Below are 20213 nucleotides of genomic sequence, written 5' to 3'. Positions count from 1 at the left end.
ACCATGTCGCAGTCGGGGTTTTTTCAAAATTTTAATTTTGTGGCTATTTCACAATATATTGAACGAATTCGTTTTTAAGTTTATCGCAAAGTTCGCGAACATAAATGAAATAAAATTATTTATTGTCCGACTACAGGTAAAAAATATAAAAGATGTCAATAACCTAACCACAAAATTAAAATTTTGAAAAAACCCCCGACCGCGACATAGTGGGCCGATTTTCATGAAACATGGCTAAGAACACTCCCGACTAACTCAGCTTTCAAACAAAAAAAACTAAATCGAAATCGGTTCACCCGTTCGGGAGCTACGGTGCCACAGACAAACACACACACAGACAGACAGACAGACACATCAAACTTATAACATCCCGTCGTTTTTGCGTCGAGGGTTAAAAATAATAATAATCATATCTTTTCCGGAGTCTACCATTTCTGGTGTACAATATTACATACAAACAGACAAAGTCAGGGACTTTGCTTTATAAGGTGTAGTAACTGAGCAGAAACATCGACAAACGATACAAATCACAATGCAATGCTTACAAATAAAAGATACTCACTATTCTCAGTAGTCTCAGAACTCACTGCCTTGAATGGGATTCGAACTCGCGAGTCGCGATTCCGTAATAACACGATCATTCTATAACAAAAAATAAAACCGCCTTCAATAATAAGCTTGTTACAAAACACAGAGAAACTAAAAAGCCAAAAGTAATAAACCTTTGAATTCACATTGCTTATCGGATTGCAATAATCTAAACATCCAAATTATAAACAAATCAATTATTTTTGTAGTCGGTACCGGACCTGTTCGTCGCCTTGCTATTTCCTGTTTGCCCCACCCAACCATACGCAGGCTGGCCCCGACTCCAAAAATAATTGATTTGTTTATAATTTGGATGTTTAGATTATTGCAATCCGATAAGCAATGTGAATTCAAAGGTTTATTATTTTTGGCTTTTTAGTTTCTCTGTGTTTTGTAACACGCTTATTTTTGAAGGCGGTTTTATTTTTTGTTAAAAAGTTTATTTATTTGTTGATTTTTAGTGGTTACTAGTGATATTATATGTATCAGTCGGAATATATGTACAGTAGTGAAAGAATTATCCTTTAACTCCTAACCGTTGAGGAGTTGACCTTCCATCATCAGCTCAGCTACATAAAATTATTACCATCAGGCGTAAATACTGGTGTACCTTTGAAAAATGTAATACACTAAAAACCTTATATGTGCCTATAACATTTGAAGAGTTCCCTCGATTTCTCCAAGATCCCATCATCAGACCCCGACTTGGTGTCAATGGGACCATCTCGGGGTTATACCCGTTCGATCAAAAAAAAATTTTTGAAAATCGGTCCACGATTCTCGGAGATATCGAGTAACATACAAAAAAAAAAAAAAAAAACATTCAGTCGAATTGAGAACCTCCTCCTTTTTTGAAGAGGGTTAAAAAGAAAACTTATGAAAAATGTAAAACATGAGTTTTTGACGATAATAGTGTTGGAGGTGGGTTGCCGGCATTTCAGATGGGTGTACGGTCTTTTCTTGAAGATTTGAAGGTCGTATCGGTCCGGACATACCGCAGACGACAATTCATTCCACAGTTTAGCTGTGCGGGGCAGGAAGTTTCTGGAGAAACGCACAGTTGAGGCACAGTATAATAAAGAGTACTATCGTACAGTATGGCCACTCCCGCTCCCCGCTGAAAGTGCCGCCCACCCCTTCTCGGTTACCTCACAGTAACCGCCTGTCAAAAACGCGAACAGTCGACCTGTCATATTTCACTCTTACAAGCATAGTACGCGTTCACCTACACGAGCTTAGAATGTGTGCAAGCATATTTGATTGCCAGTGTCCGAGGTGCGGTTTAGCTGTGCGGGGCAGGAAGTTTCTGGAGAAACGCAGTTGAGGACTGCCAGCCATCTAAATGATGGCGATGGAAATGTTGTAACCTATGTAATATTTATTGATTTTATTAATCTTTTGATTGCAGGCACGAAGATGACAGTGATAGAGCGAGAGGAGATCCTCGGGCCTTCGCCGGAGCTCAACTACAAAAGAAGCGCCAGCCAGGAGAGGGTTTCCAACGGCGTGCGGCCTGACACAGGGAAGGGAGAGGGGGCGAAAGAGGTAAAAAAAAAAAATAGGACATTATTACACAGATTGACCGAGTCCCACGTAGGGTTGCAAAAAAACGGTTTTTTTTTCTGGCTTGAAAAAAAACAGTGAAAAAAAAACAGTTTTTTTTCTGGAGTATGTTTTTTTTCTAAAGTACGAAATCTCAAAATTTGCAAAGTAGTTAATACTTTTATACGGTTTTTTAGACTTAATGTTAACTATTAAACGAATTTAATCAAATAACTTTAATTTCTGGTCTTATAAAAGTAACATTTACGAAATCTGTAGTTGGTAGTTCTCACTATTTACTGTTGGCAACACCACCGCCTCTCCACGCTACACACAGCATCGGGGATTCCCCAATAAACGTTTGTATACTGAATGTTAATTGAATTAAAATGTATTGTTATTGAAACACTTACTACTCACGACAAACCGTTATTGTCATATTATTTGTTCATCTGAAAAAAAAAACATATTTAGAAAAAAAAAACCATGGTGCTCGGTTTTTTTCATGTTTTTTTTTTTTCTATTTATAACCCTAGTCCCACGGTAAGCCCAAGAAGGCTTGTGTTGTGGGTACTCAGACAACGATATATATAATATACAAATACATACTTACGTTGCTAGGTTCATTATCGGGAACCACCCTGTATATCACTTTTAGTTAAATTCGCAAACAAAAAAAATTCATCATTTTCATACATAATAAATGAATTTATTAGTATGACCCTTAAGAATAACATTCAAGTTAGTGTCAAGTGATTGACGGCACGTGTCAAAACAAATAACATTAGCAATTGGTAAAGACTGTCACACACGTGTTCAGTAATTATTTTTAAAGTTAACGGAATTCAATAAAAACAGGTTGTATAATATGCAAATACTTATAGATACACGTAGAAAACATCCATGACTCAGGAACAAATATCTGTGCTCATCACACAAATAAATGCCCTTACCGGGATTCGAACCCGGGACCGCGGCTTAGCAGGCAGGGACACTACGCGCTAGGCCAGACCGGCAGAGGTATATACACGGTGTAACATCATATACAGAGTGGGGCCTGTAACCAAGGTGAAGAATTGAACTGTAGGCTATTCTCCTTATACTGATCAGCATTTGTTCAGTGACTTTTAAAAATTATGAAGTCTTTAAATTTTTAATTTTTCATACAAAATAAATATTAGCTTCAATGTACGCCATTATTGTTGTCATTGACGTTGTCTGTCACACTTTAGACTTAACAGAATTCGCAATACATTACCTCTTAGAAAAAACTTTCAAGGGTAATAAAAATCAAAATACAAGTTATTTTTAAAAGTCGCCGAACAAATGTTGATCAGTATAAGGAGAATAGCCTACAGTTCAATTCTTCACCTTGGTTACAGGCCCCACTCTGTAGAAGAGTAAAATGTCATATAAACTTTTCTGGATATCGTCTACTTTCAGAGATATAAGCATTAAAAAAAAAACTTTTACTAATTATTTCTTAGAACAAAACGCTGTTTTACTGGCGATGAGGCTATTACTTAGGCACTGGTCCCACCGCGAGCTAGTAAACGCGAGCTATCGGCTATAAAAACGAACAAAAGATAATCACTCCCGCGTAAACAAAAGAGACACGGCGACGTTTATAGTTACTCGCCCAGCGGTGAGCTATCAATATCGCCGTGTCTATTTTATTTGCACGGGGGTGCTTATCTTTTATTCGTTATTATAGCCGATAGCTCATAGCTTACTAGCTCGCGGTGGGATCAGTGCCTTAGCGGATCTGGTGTTGAAAACAGACTTATCAAATTTTTTTTTTCACAGAACTTGAACAACCTGGAGTTCCACCTCAACCACTGCATGGATCTGGTCAAAGCTGGCATGGAGTCCATCATAGAAGACCAGGTCACCTCCGTCTTTGAGGCTGAAGAGTTGAGAAGTTGGAACCTCCTCACCAGAACCAACATGTAAGTTGTCCGTCTGTTTGTTTGTCCGTCTTTCACAGCAAAACGGAGTGACGAATTGACGTGATTTTATAAGTGGAGATAGTTGAAGGGATGGAGAGTGATAAAGGCTACTTTTTGTCTCTTTCTAACGCCCCACTTCCCTAAAATGGGGGGGGGGTGAAATTTTGTATGGAGCACCATGTAAGATATATTGTTCATAACTTGGAGTTCCACCTGAACCACTGCATGGACCTGGTGAAAGCTGGCATGGACTCCTTCATAGAAGACCAGGTCACCTCCGTCTTCAAGGCTGAAGAGTTGAGGAGCTGGAACCCCCTCACCAGAACCAACCTATTTCATCACCAGAATCAACCATCATAAAGTATGTGGATTGTGGAGCCTTTGACGACGACGAGACGTGGAACGCCACATATAGTAGGGGGAAATTAGCTAAAATTACGGCATAATTAATGGAAGGTTTTTTTTAATTGAAATATGTACCTTATAGACCGAAGTTATTTTTCATCAACCCTCCCCACTCCTCCCTCCTCTGCGTCACCCCTCTACCCTCCCTTAAAGTGCCGAAAATGCGGTTTTTCTCGATTTCTGACAAAACTGTTGAAGATACAGAAAAAGCGCGTAGCAACGAAGTAATCCTTAATAAATTTACTACAAATCATACATTAACACTTTGGTTTTAGCACTTATAGTTTTCGCGTATTCCGTCACGAAAGTTGGTCCTTTGCTGCAATTTTCTTTAGTGAATGTTAAGTTTTCGCCCAAAATGCATACGAAGTCGTCGAAATTTGTTTGATATAACTAAATTATTGTAACTCATGACTAAAATAAAATTAAGGGGGAAAAATCACTACCATGGGTGGAATTTCCAATATGTCTTGGAATTCCAGTAACTATTTAAGACGTAATATTTTCACGGTAGTAGTCGCTAGGAGTACCATTGATCTATATAGTGTATCTATGACTGGGGATGAGCTTTTGGTAGCTGTTGGTAGAGCCCTGGAGTATCAATCCAGTAGCCGTGAGTTCAAGTCCCACCCATGGTAGTGATTTTTCCCCCTGAAATTCATTTTCAGTTTATATTTTATTTTATTTTAGTAATATCAAACAGATTTCGTAAGCAATTTGGGAGAAAACTTAACATTCACTAAAGAAAATTGCAGCAAAGGACCAACTTTCGTGATGGATCACGCGAAACCTATAAGTGCTAGAACCAAAGTGTTAATGAACGATTTGTAGTAAATTTATCAAGGATTACTTTTTTCCTACACGCTTTTTCTGTATCTACAACGGTTTTGTAAGAAATCGCGAAAAACCGCATTTTCGGCTATTTAAGGGGGGGGGGGGGGGAAGAGGGGTGACGCAGAGGGGGGAGGGTTGATGAAAAATAACTTCGGCCTGTAATGTACATATCCCAACCAAAAAAAATCTTCCATTAATTATGCCAACATTTTCATACATAAGACATAACTTTCCAGAAGCAACGGACTAATATTTATGGCGGGATTTTAAAACAGGTTTCATACTTCCCTGAATCTGAGCAAAGCGCGAATTTACTTACAATTTCTTGTATAATTTAACCATAGAATGTCGTTCGCTAGTTTGCAAGTGCTACAGCGACATCTAGCGAAAAATTTGGTCATCAAAAAACGAATACATTTTACGACAAAGTGACATCTAGTTCCTTACAGCAGTTACAGCACATGCTTTATGTGCTATAACGAACCTTTACGCATGGAAAGTCACATGAAAGGTTGTCGTAACTTAATAAAACATGGCGCTGCATTCGAAAATCTTGACAGATAACTCTATACCATACTATTCATTATACTCTATGATCACATGTTCCCAGTCGATATAGGTCATTAAGAGAGTTATGTAGTTTCCAATACCGCCGATAGGTGGCGGTATTATCAATAGTAATAACGTCATGCTAATACCTTAAAACTGTGTAACTAGAATAAGTACCAAGCAATAATCAAGCAGCATCGGTTTTTCTCTCCTGTACCTGCCCAAGACCCTCGACCCCCAGACACGTGGCAATATAGTTTTTTTTTTTTTTCAAATTTTTTTTTTTTGTTTTCATTGCAGGCAGTACGAGTTCCTCTCCTGGCGGCTGACCATTATCTGGATGATGGGTTTCGTGGTTCGATACTTCTTCCTTCTGCCTCTGCGGATCATGATCTTCGTCATCGGGGTAAGAACTAGATATTATCGCATTTATAGTTACCCCGGTCCACACAGAGCGAGGCACGGTTCGAGGCAATGTGCTCACGAGGCAAACATCCAGATATGCCTCGCCCGAGGCATGCGCGCATTTGGCCGCCCAATCTGCCTCAGCCGAGGCATATCTGCATTTTTATACTACGTCGGTGGCAAACAAGCATACGGTCCGCCTGATGGAAAGCCGTCACCGTAACCTATGCACGCCTGCAACTTAAGGGGTGTCACATGCGCGTTGCCAACCCGTTAGAAACTTGTTCACCCCCTTTTGCTGTGTTAAAGGAGTTAAGGACACAGCAAAAAGGAGTATACAAGTTCCAAGGAGGGTCCGGGTTGTCGACGACTCAAAGGACAATAAACGGAACAAATTAGTTCCGTAGGTCCTTCCGTCACCAGCTCACCGCACCCTCGTTGAGCTCTGGCAGCCTTACTCACCGTCGGGAACACAACACTATGAGTAGGGTCTAGTGCTATTTGGCTGCGGTCTTCTGTAAGGCTCTGCTCTAGATTCGAGCGAGATGATATCCGCTGTGCTGTTCCCTATCACACAAAGCGGATTAGACGTTTGCCGCGTGAGCGCTGTGTGGACCCGGCTATTTAGGTACTTTTATTTCAAATTCAATTATACAGCAGTAAGTAACCGAGAACAAGAAAGAAATGTGGTCTGTCAAGCAATTTCCGTCACTTTCTAGTTTTTCTAAGAGACAATGTTACTCGCGTTATTTGTCGCTCACATCACATCCAACATATGGGCTAGTATGAAAGTACACACACAATAGGGAATAGGGTTGTGCGCATTTTCTTTCTAACCCATACATAGACTGGATGTGAGCGACAAAAAAGTCGCCGAGCGACTTTGTCGCCCGTGGGCGCATGCCCTAAGACAACTATATAGAATGCAGGCGCTGAACTATATCGTCTCATGGCAAATTTGCCTGTTTCTAATGATAAACTTGTTTGACAGTCTGTATTGTTTTTTTTTTTAATTATTTACAGTTAGTTTGACTAGACTTATATTGACCGGGATATAGACCGTCATTGCCTACAATTGCCTACCCGTGACTATGAGGAATGTTGCGTCCATATATCGGGATCTCGACAAAACAAAAAATGAACACGGTACAGTATATCACGGTCGATATAAGTTTAGATATTATGAATTATCCCATTATATTTTTTTAGATCTTTATTAGATTTCCAAAATTAAGGTACTGGGGCCCGTTTCTCGAAAGGTACAAGCCTTGTATTACAAGTGCGCGAACTGTCAAATCGTATGGGTTGTCATGGAAACACACTTGTAATTCAAGGCTTGTACCTTTCGAGAAACGGGCCCCTGGTCCCACCGCGAGCTAGTAAGCTATGAGCTATCGACTATAAAAACGAACAAAAGATAAGCACTCCCGTGCAAATTAAAGAGACACGGCGATATTGATAGCTCACCGCTGGGCGAGTAACTATAAACATCGCCGTGTCTCTTTTATTTACACGGGAGTGATTATCTTTTGTTCGTTTTTATAGATCAATGTTGTCTGAAAATAAACGCATTTTATTTATTTTATTTTATTATTTATTATAGCCGATAGCTGATAGCTTACTAGCTCGCGGTGGGACCATTGCCTATGCCATAAGGCTGAGAGAATATTATTTCCAACTTAATTTTGAACTTTAGTTACAAAGATTGAGCTCAATTTTGACCCGGTGATTGCCAACAAGTCAAAACTGGTGATTCTAATTATTTGTAAACACATCTAGTATTATTTTTATAGTTTTATTTATACTCTGTATAATTCTTATTCGTGTATTCTTTTACTTAGTGTACTTAATTCATTATTGTGACTAATTACTAATACCTTCTCTATAATGTATAAAAACACATTCTCTACAATTCTACTTCCTACTTCTGTTTTCTAATCATATCCTTATACTTGTGGTTTTTAGAAAAACATTGCATTTGAGAAAAAAAACAAAAAAAAACGGGTTTATTGTCTCAGAATCAAAGGTGCTAAATATGAAATAAAATTATTTATTGTATCTTCGTCTGTCAATGAAAAGAAAATTGTAGTAAGTATGTATGGAATGCATATAGACTTACTGCGTTTTAACTTTGAGGAACAGCGTGAGATACGAGATTTTTTAAAAGTAGTGACGATATGGAGCATGATTCGCTCGCTGTCCGCCATGATCAACTATCATGACAAACAGAACATGCCCGAACGCGATCATAGATGGCGCTGTGCTGATCCACTTACTTGTATTTGGTTGGTTAATTAAATGTAACTTCCCGAAAATGTACAAATTTTACGTTCTTTTAAGGGTAATATCTGGGCAACCGAGCTTCGCTCGGTTCTGTTTCGTATCCTTGACATGTGTCGCCATCTAGTTCAAAAATGAATAGTACCTACATCGAGCGAAAGAATTCTCAGCCTTAACAACACAACTACTCCACACGAGATGGCGCGCATTTCGCCACAAAAACTCAAATAGTGTATTTTCTATTCGTTTTAGCCTTGACCTGTGTCGCCATCTAGTGTTTGCAATAAATAGTACTTACATCGACCGAAAGAATTCTGTCTTAACAGTACAACTACTGCACATGAGATGGCGCGCGAAGAAAAACGCATGAAAACTCGAAAATTCGCGTTTTCCGGGACCTAAGGATAAGTTAGACCGATTTTTCACCCCCAAAAACCCCCACATAACAAATTTCTGCGAAATCGTTAGAGCGGTTTCCGAGATCGTCAGTGTAAATAAATATATAAATAAATAAATATACAAGAATTGCTCGTTTAAAAGTATAAGATAAGATTTGTCAAAAATTGGGACACGATTAGCATCAGTTGCTAACAAAAAGTATTGTTGTCAGTTTTGTAACGACATTTAAGCATAAAATCTATATAGAAATCAACATTTTTACACAAAAACTATCTTTTTATTGAAATTTCATCCTTAGTTATCAATGTTGCAAAACGACAGAGACTCAAGTTTTTGTCAACAACTCACGCTAATTTTGAGTCCCAATTTTTGAAAATGCCCTTTAATACCTTGGAAGTACAGATTATAGTAGGTACTTTACGCTATAATTTTCCAACATTTCAAAAAAAATTTTTTTTTTCTAAAAAACTAACCTACTTCAACTAACAGATAATATTCATGCTGACAATGACAACGGTCGCCAGCACGCTCCCGCCGGGCCGAGTTCAGCGTATCATAGGCATGATGTCCTACATGATATCTATGCGCATCATGATTCGCTCGCTGTCCGTCGTGATCGACTATCACGACAAACAGAACATGCCCAAAGGCGGAATATGCGCGGCAAACCACACTACGATCATAGATGTCGCTGTGCTGAGTTGCAATCAGTGTTTCTCTATGGTATTATTTTTTTTCCGGGCTGTTGGGTTGTGACGTCTATTTTATTTTGTGTTTCATTTGTGATTGTCCCTTTCATTGGGCTATTGCGTATAGTTAAGGCCTCCACGATTTGCGATCGTATTATTCTATGTATATGTATAGTTTGACCAAGCTAAGTTAACAGCAATTTTGATAGCCTAAACGTTGCAACTTTATCTTTAAAAAATAACCCTTGAGCAGTTTGTGCGATTAAAATTGCTGTCTCGTAAATCGCATGCGATTTGTTGCAACTTAAGTGGAGCCCTTAATAATAATTGGGTTTTGCTGAAGACCAGAGACTATAATTTTGTATCATGGACAATATATGCCACTGGTCCCACCAAAAGCATGAGCTATTACCGATGGAAACGAATAATAGATAGTCACTCTTGTGTAAATATAACCTAACCACAAAAATAACATTTTGAAAAAACCCCCGACCGCGACATAGTGGACCGATTTTCATGAAACATGGCTAAGAACACTCCCGACTAACTCGGCTTTCAGACAAAAAAAAACTAAATCTAAATCGGTTCATCCGTTCGGAAGCTACGATGCCATAGACAGGCACACACAGACAGATAGACACGTCAAACTTATAACACCCCGTCGTTTTTGCGTCGGGGGTTAATAAAATTTTGAAAAACCCCCGACCGCGACATAGTGGACCGATTTTCATGAAACATGGCTAAGAACACTCCCGACTAACTCAGCTTTCAGACAAAAAAAAAACTAAATCTAAATCGGTTCATCCGTTCAGGAGCTATGATGCCACAAACAGACACACACACAGACAGACAGACAGACACGTCAAACTTATAACACCCCGTTGTTTTTGCGTCGGGGGTTAAAGAGACGCGATGAAAAAAGCAACAAAAAAAAACTAAATCTAAATCGGTTCATCCGTTCGTTAGCTACGGTGCCACAGACAGACAAACACAGACAGACAAATAAACAGACAGACTGACAGACACGTCAAACTTATAACACCCCGTTGTTTTTGCGTCGGGGGTTAAAAAGAGACGCGATGAAAAAAGCAACAAAAAAAAACTAAATCTAAATCGGTTCATCCGTTCGTTAGCTACGGTGCCACAGACAGACAGATAAACAGACAGACAGACAGACAGACAGACACGTCAAACTTATAACACCCCGTCGTTTTTGCGTCGGGGGTTAAACAGAGACGCGATGAAGTATATAAGTCGCTCGCTCTTTTCTTTATTTACACGAGAGCGATATCTTTTTAGCCCCGGACGCAAAAACGACGGGGTCTGTCTATCTGTGGCATCGTAGCTCCGCAACGGATGAACCGATTTAGATTTAGTTTTTTTTTGTCTGAAAGCTGAGTTAGTCGGGAGTGTTCTTAGCCATGTTTCATGAAAATCAGCCTACTACGCAGTCGGGGGTTTTTTCAAAATTTTAATTTGCACAACTATGGGAACAAATCAAATTATTTTAACAAATATTTTGATTTGTGTTTTTTATGTAGTCACACTACTATATATAAATTAAAAATCGAAATAAGATGTCATATATTAAAGAAAAAAAAAATGACGAGCACCACCAGTGGTGAAGCGGTTTTTTTTTTTCTTCAATATATGACATCTAAATTTCGATTTTTAATTTTGTGGTTAGGTTATATCACCATCGCTTCCTCGCTTCTGTTGGGACTAGTGCCTTATGATACACCTTGTCTCTAATTTTCCGCACATGTTTATGCTACGCTTGTCTCTATCATCGTCATTGGGCCAGGTCTGGTGGCTCGTTCTATGCACGGCTTGCGTCGGCACGCTGCCCGACGGGCGTCTCAAACAGCGCGTCAACTACGGCGTGTCCATCATGTGCTTCAACTTCCTATCGCGGTGCATCAGCGCCGTGATCACATATCACGATGAAGACAATAAGCCGAAGAGCGGGATATGCGTGGCTAACCACACTAGCCCCATCGACGCCTTGGTGCTGATGTGCGACAACACCTACTCACTGGTGAGTGGAGGGCGTTTCAACTTGCCCCGCTGTAGCAATATTGGACTAGTGTGTTTCAACTGACCCCGCTCCTGAGCAAGCGAAACAGAGCGTTTCTTTTTTGTGCCACTTTAAAATGTGATATTTTATCAATTTTTTGTTATTTCTTTTTGTAAAGTGGGACGCGCGTCTTATTTAAAGAGCGACAGAGATAGCAATATATGAGTGAGACACGCGTCTCATATGCGCTTCGCGCATATATTTAAGAGCGACAGAGATAGCACTATATAAAGTCCCTAAAAATATCAAAATAAAAAATTGGCAAAAAGAAACGCTCAACAGCGCGTCAACTACGGCGTGTCCATCATGTGCTTCAACTTCCTATCGCGGTGCATCAGCGCCGTGATCACCTATCACGATGAAGACAATAAGCCGAAGAGCGGGATATGCGTGGCTAACCACACTAGCCCCATCGACGCCTTGGTGCTGATGTGCGACAACACCTACTCACTGGTGAGTGGAGGGCGTTTCAACTTGCCCCGCTGTTGCGATATTGGACTAGTGTGTTTCAACTGGCCCCGCTCCTGAGCAAGCGAAACAGAGCGTTTCTTTTTTGTGCCACTTTAAAATGTGATATTTTATCAATTTTTTGTTATTTCTTTTTGTAAAGTGGGACGCGCGTCTTATTTAAAGAGCGACAGAGATAGCAATATACAGGTGGGACACGCGTCTCATATGCGCTTCGCGCATATATTTAAGAGCGACAGAGATAGCACTATATAAAGTCCCTAAAAATATCAAAATAAAAAATTGGCAAAAAGAAACGCTCAACAGCGCGTCAAGTATGGCGTGTCCATCATGTGCTTCAACTTCCTATCGCGGTGCATCAGCGCCGTGATCACCTACCACGATGAAGACAATAAGCCGAAGAGTGGGATATGCGTGGCTAACCACACTAGCCCCATCGACGCCTTGGTGCTGATGTGCGACAACACCTACTCACTGGTGAGTGGAGGGCGTTTCAACTTGCCCCGCTGTAGCAATATTGGACTAGTTTGTTTCAACTGGCCCCGCGCCTGAGCAAGCGAAACAGAGCGTTTCTTTTTATGCCACTTTTTTAAAATGTGATATTTTATAATTTTTTTTGTTATTTCTTATTGTAAAGTGGGACACGCGTCTTATTTAAAGAGCGACAGAGATAGCAATATACAGGTGAGACACGCGTCTCATATGCGCTTCGCGCATATATTTGAGAGCGACAGAGATAGCAATATACAGGTGGGACACGCGTCTCATATGCGCTTCGCGCATATATTTAAGAGCGACAGAGATAGCACTATATAAATTCCTTAAAAATATCAAAATAAAAAAATGGCAAAAAGAAACGCTCAACAGCGCGTCAACTATGGCGTGTCCATCATGTGCCTCAACTTCCTATCGCGGTGCATCAGCGCCGTGATCACCTATCACGATGAAGACAATAAGCCGAAGAGCGGGATATGCGTGGCTAACCACACTAGCCCCATCGACGCCTTGGTGCTGATGTGCGACAACACCTACTCACTGGTGAGTGGGGGGCGTTTCAACTTGCCCCGCTGTAGCAATATTGGACTAGTGTGTTTCAACTGGCCCCGCTCCGGAGCAAGCGAAACAGAGCGTTTCTTTTTGTGCCACTTTTTTAAAATGTGATATTTTATCAATTTTTTGTTATTTCTTTTTGTAAAGTGGGACACGCGTCTTGTTTAAAGAGCGATAGAGATAGCAATATATTTGTGGGTCACGCGTCTCATATGTATATTCAACAGCGACAGAGATAGCAATATATGGGTGGGACACGCGTCTCATATGCGCTTCGCGCATATATTTAAGAGCGACAGAGATAGCACTATATAAATTCCTTAAAAATATCAAAATAAAAAAATGGCAAAAAGAAACGCTCAACAGCGCGTTAACTATGGCGTGTCCATCATGTGCTTCAATTTCCTATCGCGGTGCATCAGCGCCGTGATCACCTATCACGATGAAGACAATAAGCCGAAGAGTGGGATATGCGTGGCTAACCACACTAGCCCCATCGACGCCTTGGTGCTGATGTGCGACAACACTTACTCACTGGTGAGTGGAGGGCGTTTCAACTTGCCCCGCTGTAGCTATATTGGACTAGTGTGTTTCAACTGGCCCCGCTCCTGAGCAAGCGAAACAGAGCGTTTCTTTTTATGCCACTTTTTTAAAATGTGATATTTTATCAATGTTTTTTTTTATTTCTTTTCGTAAAGTGGGACACGCGTCTTATTTAAAGAGCGACAGAGAGCAATATACAGGTGGGACACGCGTCTCATATTTAACAGCGACAGAGATAGCTATATATGGGTGGGACACGCGTCTCATATGCGCTTCGCGCATATATTTAAGAGCGACAGAGATGGCACTATATAAATTCCTTAAAAATATCAAAAATGGCAAAAAGAAACGCTCAACAGCGCGTCAAGTATGGCGTGTCCATCATGTGCTTCAACTTTCTATCGCGGTGCATCAGCGCCGTGATCACATATCACGATGAAGACAATAAGCCGAAGAGCGGGATATGCGTGGCTAACCACACTAGCCCCATCGACGCCTTGGTGCTGATGTGCGACAACACTTACTCCCTGGTGAGTGGGGGGCGTTTCAACTTGCCCCGCTGTAGCGATATTGGACTAGTTTGTTTCAACTGGCCCCGCTCCTGAGCAAGCGAAACAGAGCGTTTCTTTTTATGCCACTTTTATAAAATGTGATATTTTATCAATTTTTTGTTATTTCTTTTTGTAAAGTGGGACACGCGTCTTGTTTAAAGAGCGATAGAGATAGCAATATATTTGTGGGTCACGCGTCTCATATGCGCTTCGCGCATATATTCAACAGCGACAGAGGTAGCAATATATGGGTGGGACACGCGTCTCATATGCGCTTCGCGCATATATTTAAGAGCGACAGAGATAGCACTATATAAAGTCCCTAAAAATATCAAAATAAAAAATTGGCAAAAAGAAACGCTCAACAGCGCGTCAAGTATGGCGTGTCCATCATGTGCTTCAACTTCCTATCGCGGTGCATCAGCGCCGTGATCACCTACCACGATGAAGACAATAAGCCGAAGAGCGGGATATGCGTGGCTAACCACACTAGCCCCATCGACGCCTTGGTGCTGATGTGCGACAACACCTACTCACTGGTGAGTGGAGGGCGTTTCAACTTGCCCCGCTGTAGCAATATTGGACTAGTGTGTTTCAACTGGCCCCGCTCCTGAGCAAGCGAAACAGAGCGTTTCTTTTTATGCCACTTTTTTTAAATGTGATATTTTATCATTTTTTTTTTGTAAAGTGGGACACGCATCTTATTTAAAGAGCGACAGAGATAGCAATATATGGGTGAGACACGCGTCTCATATGCGCTTCGCGCATATATTTAAGAGCGCCAGAGATAACAGTATACAGGTGGGACACGCGTCTTATTTAAAGAGCGACAGAGATAGCAATATATGGGTGAGACACGCGTCTCATATGCGCTTCGCGCATATATTTAAGAGCGACAGAGATAACAGTATACAGGTGGGACACGCGTCTTATTTAAAGAGCGACAGAGATAGCAATATATGGGTGAAACGCGCGTCTCATATGCGCTTCGCGCATATATTTAAGAGCGACAGAGATAGCAATATACAGGTGGGACACGCGTCTCATATGCGCTTCGCGCATTTATTTAAGAGCGACAGAGATAAAGTCCCTAAAAATCTAAATAAAAAATGGCCAAAAGAAACGCTCAACAGCGCGTCAACTACGGCGTGTCCATCATGTGCTTCAACTTCCTATCGCGGTGCATCAGCGCCGTGATCACCTACCACGATGAAGACAATAAGCCGAAGAGCGGGATATGCGTGGCTAACCACACTAGCCCCATCGACGCCTTGGTGCTGATGTGCGACAACACCTACTCACTGGTGAGTGGAGGGCGTTTCAACTTGCCCCGCTGTAGCAATATTGGACTAGTGTGTTTCAACTGGCCCCGCTCCTGAGCAAGCGAAACAGAGCGTTTCTTTTTATGCCACTTTTTTTAAATGTGATATTTTATCATTTTTTTTTTGTAAAGTGGGACACGCATCTTATTTAAAGAGCGACAGAGATAGCAATATATGGGTGAGACACGCGTCTCATATGCGCTTCGCGCATATATTTAAGAGCGACAGAGATAACAGTATACAGGTGGGACACGCGTCTTATTTAAAGAGCGACAGAGATAGCAATATATGGGTGAAACGCGCGTCTCATATGCGCTTCGCGCATATATTTAAGAGCGACAGAGATAGCAATATACAGGTGGGACACGCGTCTCATATGCGCTTCGCGCATTTATTTAAGAGCGACAGAGATAAAGTCCCTAAAAATCTAAATAAAAAATGGCCAAAAGAAACGCTCAACAGCGCGTCAACTACGGCGTGTCCATCATGTGCTTCAACTTCCTATCGCGGTGCATCAGCGCCGTGATCACCTACCACGATGAAGACAATAAGCCGAAGAGCGGGATATGCGTGGCTAACCACACTAGCCCCATCGACGCCTTGGTGCTGATGTGCGACAACACTTACTCACTGGTGAGTGGAGGGCGTTTCAACATGCCCCGCTGTAGCAATATTGGACTAGTGTGTTTCAACTGGCCCCGCTCCGGAGCAAGCGAAACAGAGCGTTTCTTTTTTGTGCCACTTTTTAAAAATGTGATATTTTATCAATGTTTTGTTATTTCTTTTTGTAAAGTGGGACACGCGTCTTGTTTAAAGAGCGATAGAGATAGCAATATATCTGTGGGTCACGCGTCTCATATGCGCTTCGCGCATATATTCAACAGCGACAGAGATAGCAATATATGGGTGGGACACCCGTCTCATATGCGCTTCGCGCATATATTTAAGAGCGACAGAGATAGCACTATATAAATTCCCTAAAATATCAAAATAAAAAAATGGCAAAAAGAAACGCTCAACAGCGCGTCAAGTACGGCGTGTCCATCATGTGCTTCAACTTCCTATCGCGGTGCATCAGCGCCGTGATCACATATCACGATGAAGACAATAAGCCGAAGAGCGGGATATGCGTGGCTAACCACACTAGCCCCATCGACGCCTTGGTGCTGATGTGCGACAACACTTACTCACTGGTGAGTGGAGGGCGTTTCAACTTGCCCCGCTGTAGCAATATTGGACTAGTGTGTTTCAACTGGCCCCGCTCCGGAGCAAGCGAAACAGAGCGTTTCTTTTTATGCCACTTTTTTAAAATGTGATATTTTATAATTTTTTTTGTTATTTCTTATTGTAAAGTGGGACACGCGTCTTATTTAAAGAGCGACAGAGATAGCAATATACAGGTGAGACACGCGTCTCATATGCGCTTCGCGCATATATTTGAGAGCGACAGAGATAGCAATATACAGGTGGGACACGCGTCTCATATGCGCTTCGCGCATATATTCAAGAGCGACAGAGATAGCACTATATAAATTCCTTAAAAATATCAAAATAAAAAAATGGCAAAAAGAAACGCTCAACAGCGCGTCAAGTATGGCGTGTCCATCATGTGCTTCAACTTCCTATCGCGGTGCATCAGCGCCGTGATCACCTATCACGATGAAGACAATAAGCCGAAGAGCGGGATATGCGTGGCTAACCACACTAGCCCCATCGACGCCTTGGTGCTGATGTGCGACAACACCTACTCACTGGTGAGTGGAGGGCGTTTCAACATGCCCCGCTGTAGCAATATTGGACTAGTGTGTCTCAACTGGCCCCGCTCCTGAGCAAGCGAAACAGAGCGTTTCTTTTTATGCCACTTTTTAAAATTGTGATATTTTATCTATTTTTTTGTTATTTATTTTTGTAAAGTGGGACACGCGTCTTATTTAAAAAGCGACAGAGATAGAAATATACGGGTGAGACACGCGTCTCATATGCGCTTCGCGCATATATTTAAGAGCGACAAAGATACAGGTGGGACACGCGTCTCATATGCGCTTCGCGCATATATCTAAGAGCGACAGAGATAGCACTATATAAATTCCCTAAAATATCAAAATAAAAAAATGGCAAAAAGAAACGCTCAACAGCGCGTCAAGTATGGCGTGTCCATCATGTGCTTCAACTTCCTATCGCGGTGCATCAGCGCCGTGATCACCTATCACGATGAAGACAATAAGCCGAAGAGTGGGATATGCGTGGCTAACCACACTAGCCCCATCGACGCCTTGGTGCTGATGTGCGACAACACCTACTCACTGGTGAGTGGGGGGCGTTTCAACTTGCCCCGCTGTAGCTATATTGGACTAGTGTGTTTCAACTGGCCCCGCTCCGGAGCAAGCGAAACAGAGCGTTTCTTTTTTGTGCCACTTTTTTAAAATGTGATATTTTATCAATTTTTTGTTATTTCTTTTTGTAAAGTGGGACACGCGTCTTATTTAAAGAGCGACAGAGATAGCAATATACAGGTGGGACACGCGTCTCATATTCGCTTCGCTCATATACTTAAGAGCGACAGAGATAGCAATATACAGGTGGGACACGCGTCTCATATGCGCTTCGCGCATATATTTAAGAGCGACAGAGATAGCACTATATAAAGTCCCTAAAAATATCAAAATAAAAAATTGGCAAAAAGAAACGCTCAACAGCGCGTCAACTACGGCGTGTCCATCATGTGCTTCAACTTCCTATCGCGGTGCATCAGCGCCGTGATCACCTATCACGATGAAGACAATAAGCCGAAGAGCGGGATATGCGTGGCTAACCACACTAGCCCCATCGACGCCTTGGTGCTGATGTGCGACAACACCTACTCACTGGTGAGTGGTTAGACTGGTTTTAATGTCACGCGGACCGTCCGGAAAGTTAACTTTTTTCCCTTTCTGAATGTAGATTACCGCTTAAAGTTTATGTTATTAACACATTAGTTATTTGTTATACAAGGGGGCAAAGTTGTATTTTAACGCCGAGTGTGGAATTGAATTTAACACACGAGAAGTAAAATACATTTTCACCCATGTGTAACACAAAACTTTTCCCCTCACTATAGCGAGGAAACTACAAGACAACGGAAAAAATGCGTTTATCACTGCTTCCAGTATTTCCACAGGTGGTAAATCATCTTTATTGCTAGATTCACCTACTTTTATCAATTTTAAAGCAGTTAATTTGACTTTATTCGGGGTCAAATTACTTTACCCACCAGTGGATAAAATGCGTTTTTACCCGCTGGTATTAAAGGACAAAACACGTGTTTCCGAGCTAGTGAGGGGAAAAAACTTTTTTTTTAAATTGAAATTTCATGCTTAATTATCGTCACAAAACTGACATTCAGTTAATTTTTGTTAACCTATGCTAACTTTGGGTCCCAAATTCTGAAAATGCCCAGGACCCAGTTATATAATCGCTAAGTACCTGTATTCTTCAAGTAGCATTCTTCACTTGGTAAGTGAATATTTCATTAATCTTTCAACATTAGCATGACATCCTATAAGTGGGTTACATGTGCTTGGGATAATGTATTGCTACAAACATTTTATTGTTACCAGTCAACTTGTAAACTAGAAATTGAATTTTTAAAATAAAATAACTGATTTTATAAGTAAATGAACCTTATGAAAGTGCGTGAAGCAAAGAAATCCGTGATCTCGGCTTACCCCGTGATTGTATGTATGTATGTAATTTTCTAATGATTTCTGCCATTTTCGCCTAATTATTAGACTTTGCCTCAATTCTATAGTAAAAAAAATATCATCATGTTATGTAAACCTATCATAGGCCCTTCTCAATACTCCATTTTTTTATGACTTTCGCCATTTAATAATCAGTATTAGACTTCTTACTTTAACCGCTGGTGGCCTAGCGGTAAGAGCGTGCGACTTACGATTCGGAGGTCGCGGGTTCGAACCCCGTCTTGTACCAATGAGTTTTCGAAACTTATGTGCGAAATGTCATTTGATATTTTGCCAGTCGCTTTTCGGTGAAGGAAAACATCGTGAGGAAACCGGAATAATTCCAATAAGCCAACTTACCCATCGGGTTGGAAGGTCAGATGGCAGTCGCTTTCGTAAAACGAGTGCCTACGCCTAATCTTGGGATTAGTTGTCAAAGCGGACCCCAGGCTCCCATGAGCCGTAGCAAAATGCCGGGATAACGCAAGGAGGAGGATGATTAGATGAATTTTTGTTTCTTAGTAACATGACATCGTCATCCTGTTGTAAAACTTTAAAGAGCCCTTTTAAAAAATAATTTTAATAATTTAAATATAATCAAAGAAGTACCTATCATTTTCAGATAGGGCAGCGTCACGGTGGTTTCCTAGGCATCCTACAGAGGGCGCTCGCGCGCGCCTCTCCGCACATCTGGTTTGAGAGGTCGGAGGTTAAAGACAGACACGCTGTGGCCAGAAGGTAAGGCTCCCAAGGCTCATCGAGCCGCATTTTATGTATGAGAAAGCTCTCGTTGGTATGAAGACATCCAAAAGCTGAAAGCTATGCCACAGAATATATAGTAGT

General features: G+C 41.2%; 1 protein-coding gene across 1 annotated transcript in view; it reads left to right on the top strand.

Moving 5' to 3' along the window:
• The window catches only part of LOC125239768 (glycerol-3-phosphate acyltransferase 3), a 55716-nt gene that overhangs the window by 28953 nt on the left and 6550 nt on the right, over positions 1–20213 (top strand). The window contains exons 3-8 of the mRNA XM_048147440.1: positions 1997–2133; positions 3937–4079; positions 6168–6273; positions 9441–9674; positions 11445–11678; positions 19993–20108. Coding sequence (XP_048003397.1) covers positions 1997–2133; positions 3937–4079; positions 6168–6273; positions 9441–9674; positions 11445–11678; positions 19993–20108 — 970 coding nt within the window. The remainder of the gene's footprint in view (positions 1–1996; positions 2134–3936; positions 4080–6167; positions 6274–9440; positions 9675–11444; positions 11679–19992; positions 20109–20213) is intronic.

This window comes from Leguminivora glycinivorella, chromosome 26 (assembly GCF_023078275.1).
Source record: "Leguminivora glycinivorella isolate SPB_JAAS2020 chromosome 26, LegGlyc_1.1, whole genome shotgun sequence".
NCBI classification, from domain to species: domain Eukaryota; kingdom Metazoa; phylum Arthropoda; class Insecta; order Lepidoptera; family Tortricidae; genus Leguminivora; species Leguminivora glycinivorella.
This window is presented reverse-complemented; position numbering and strand designations above follow the sequence as displayed.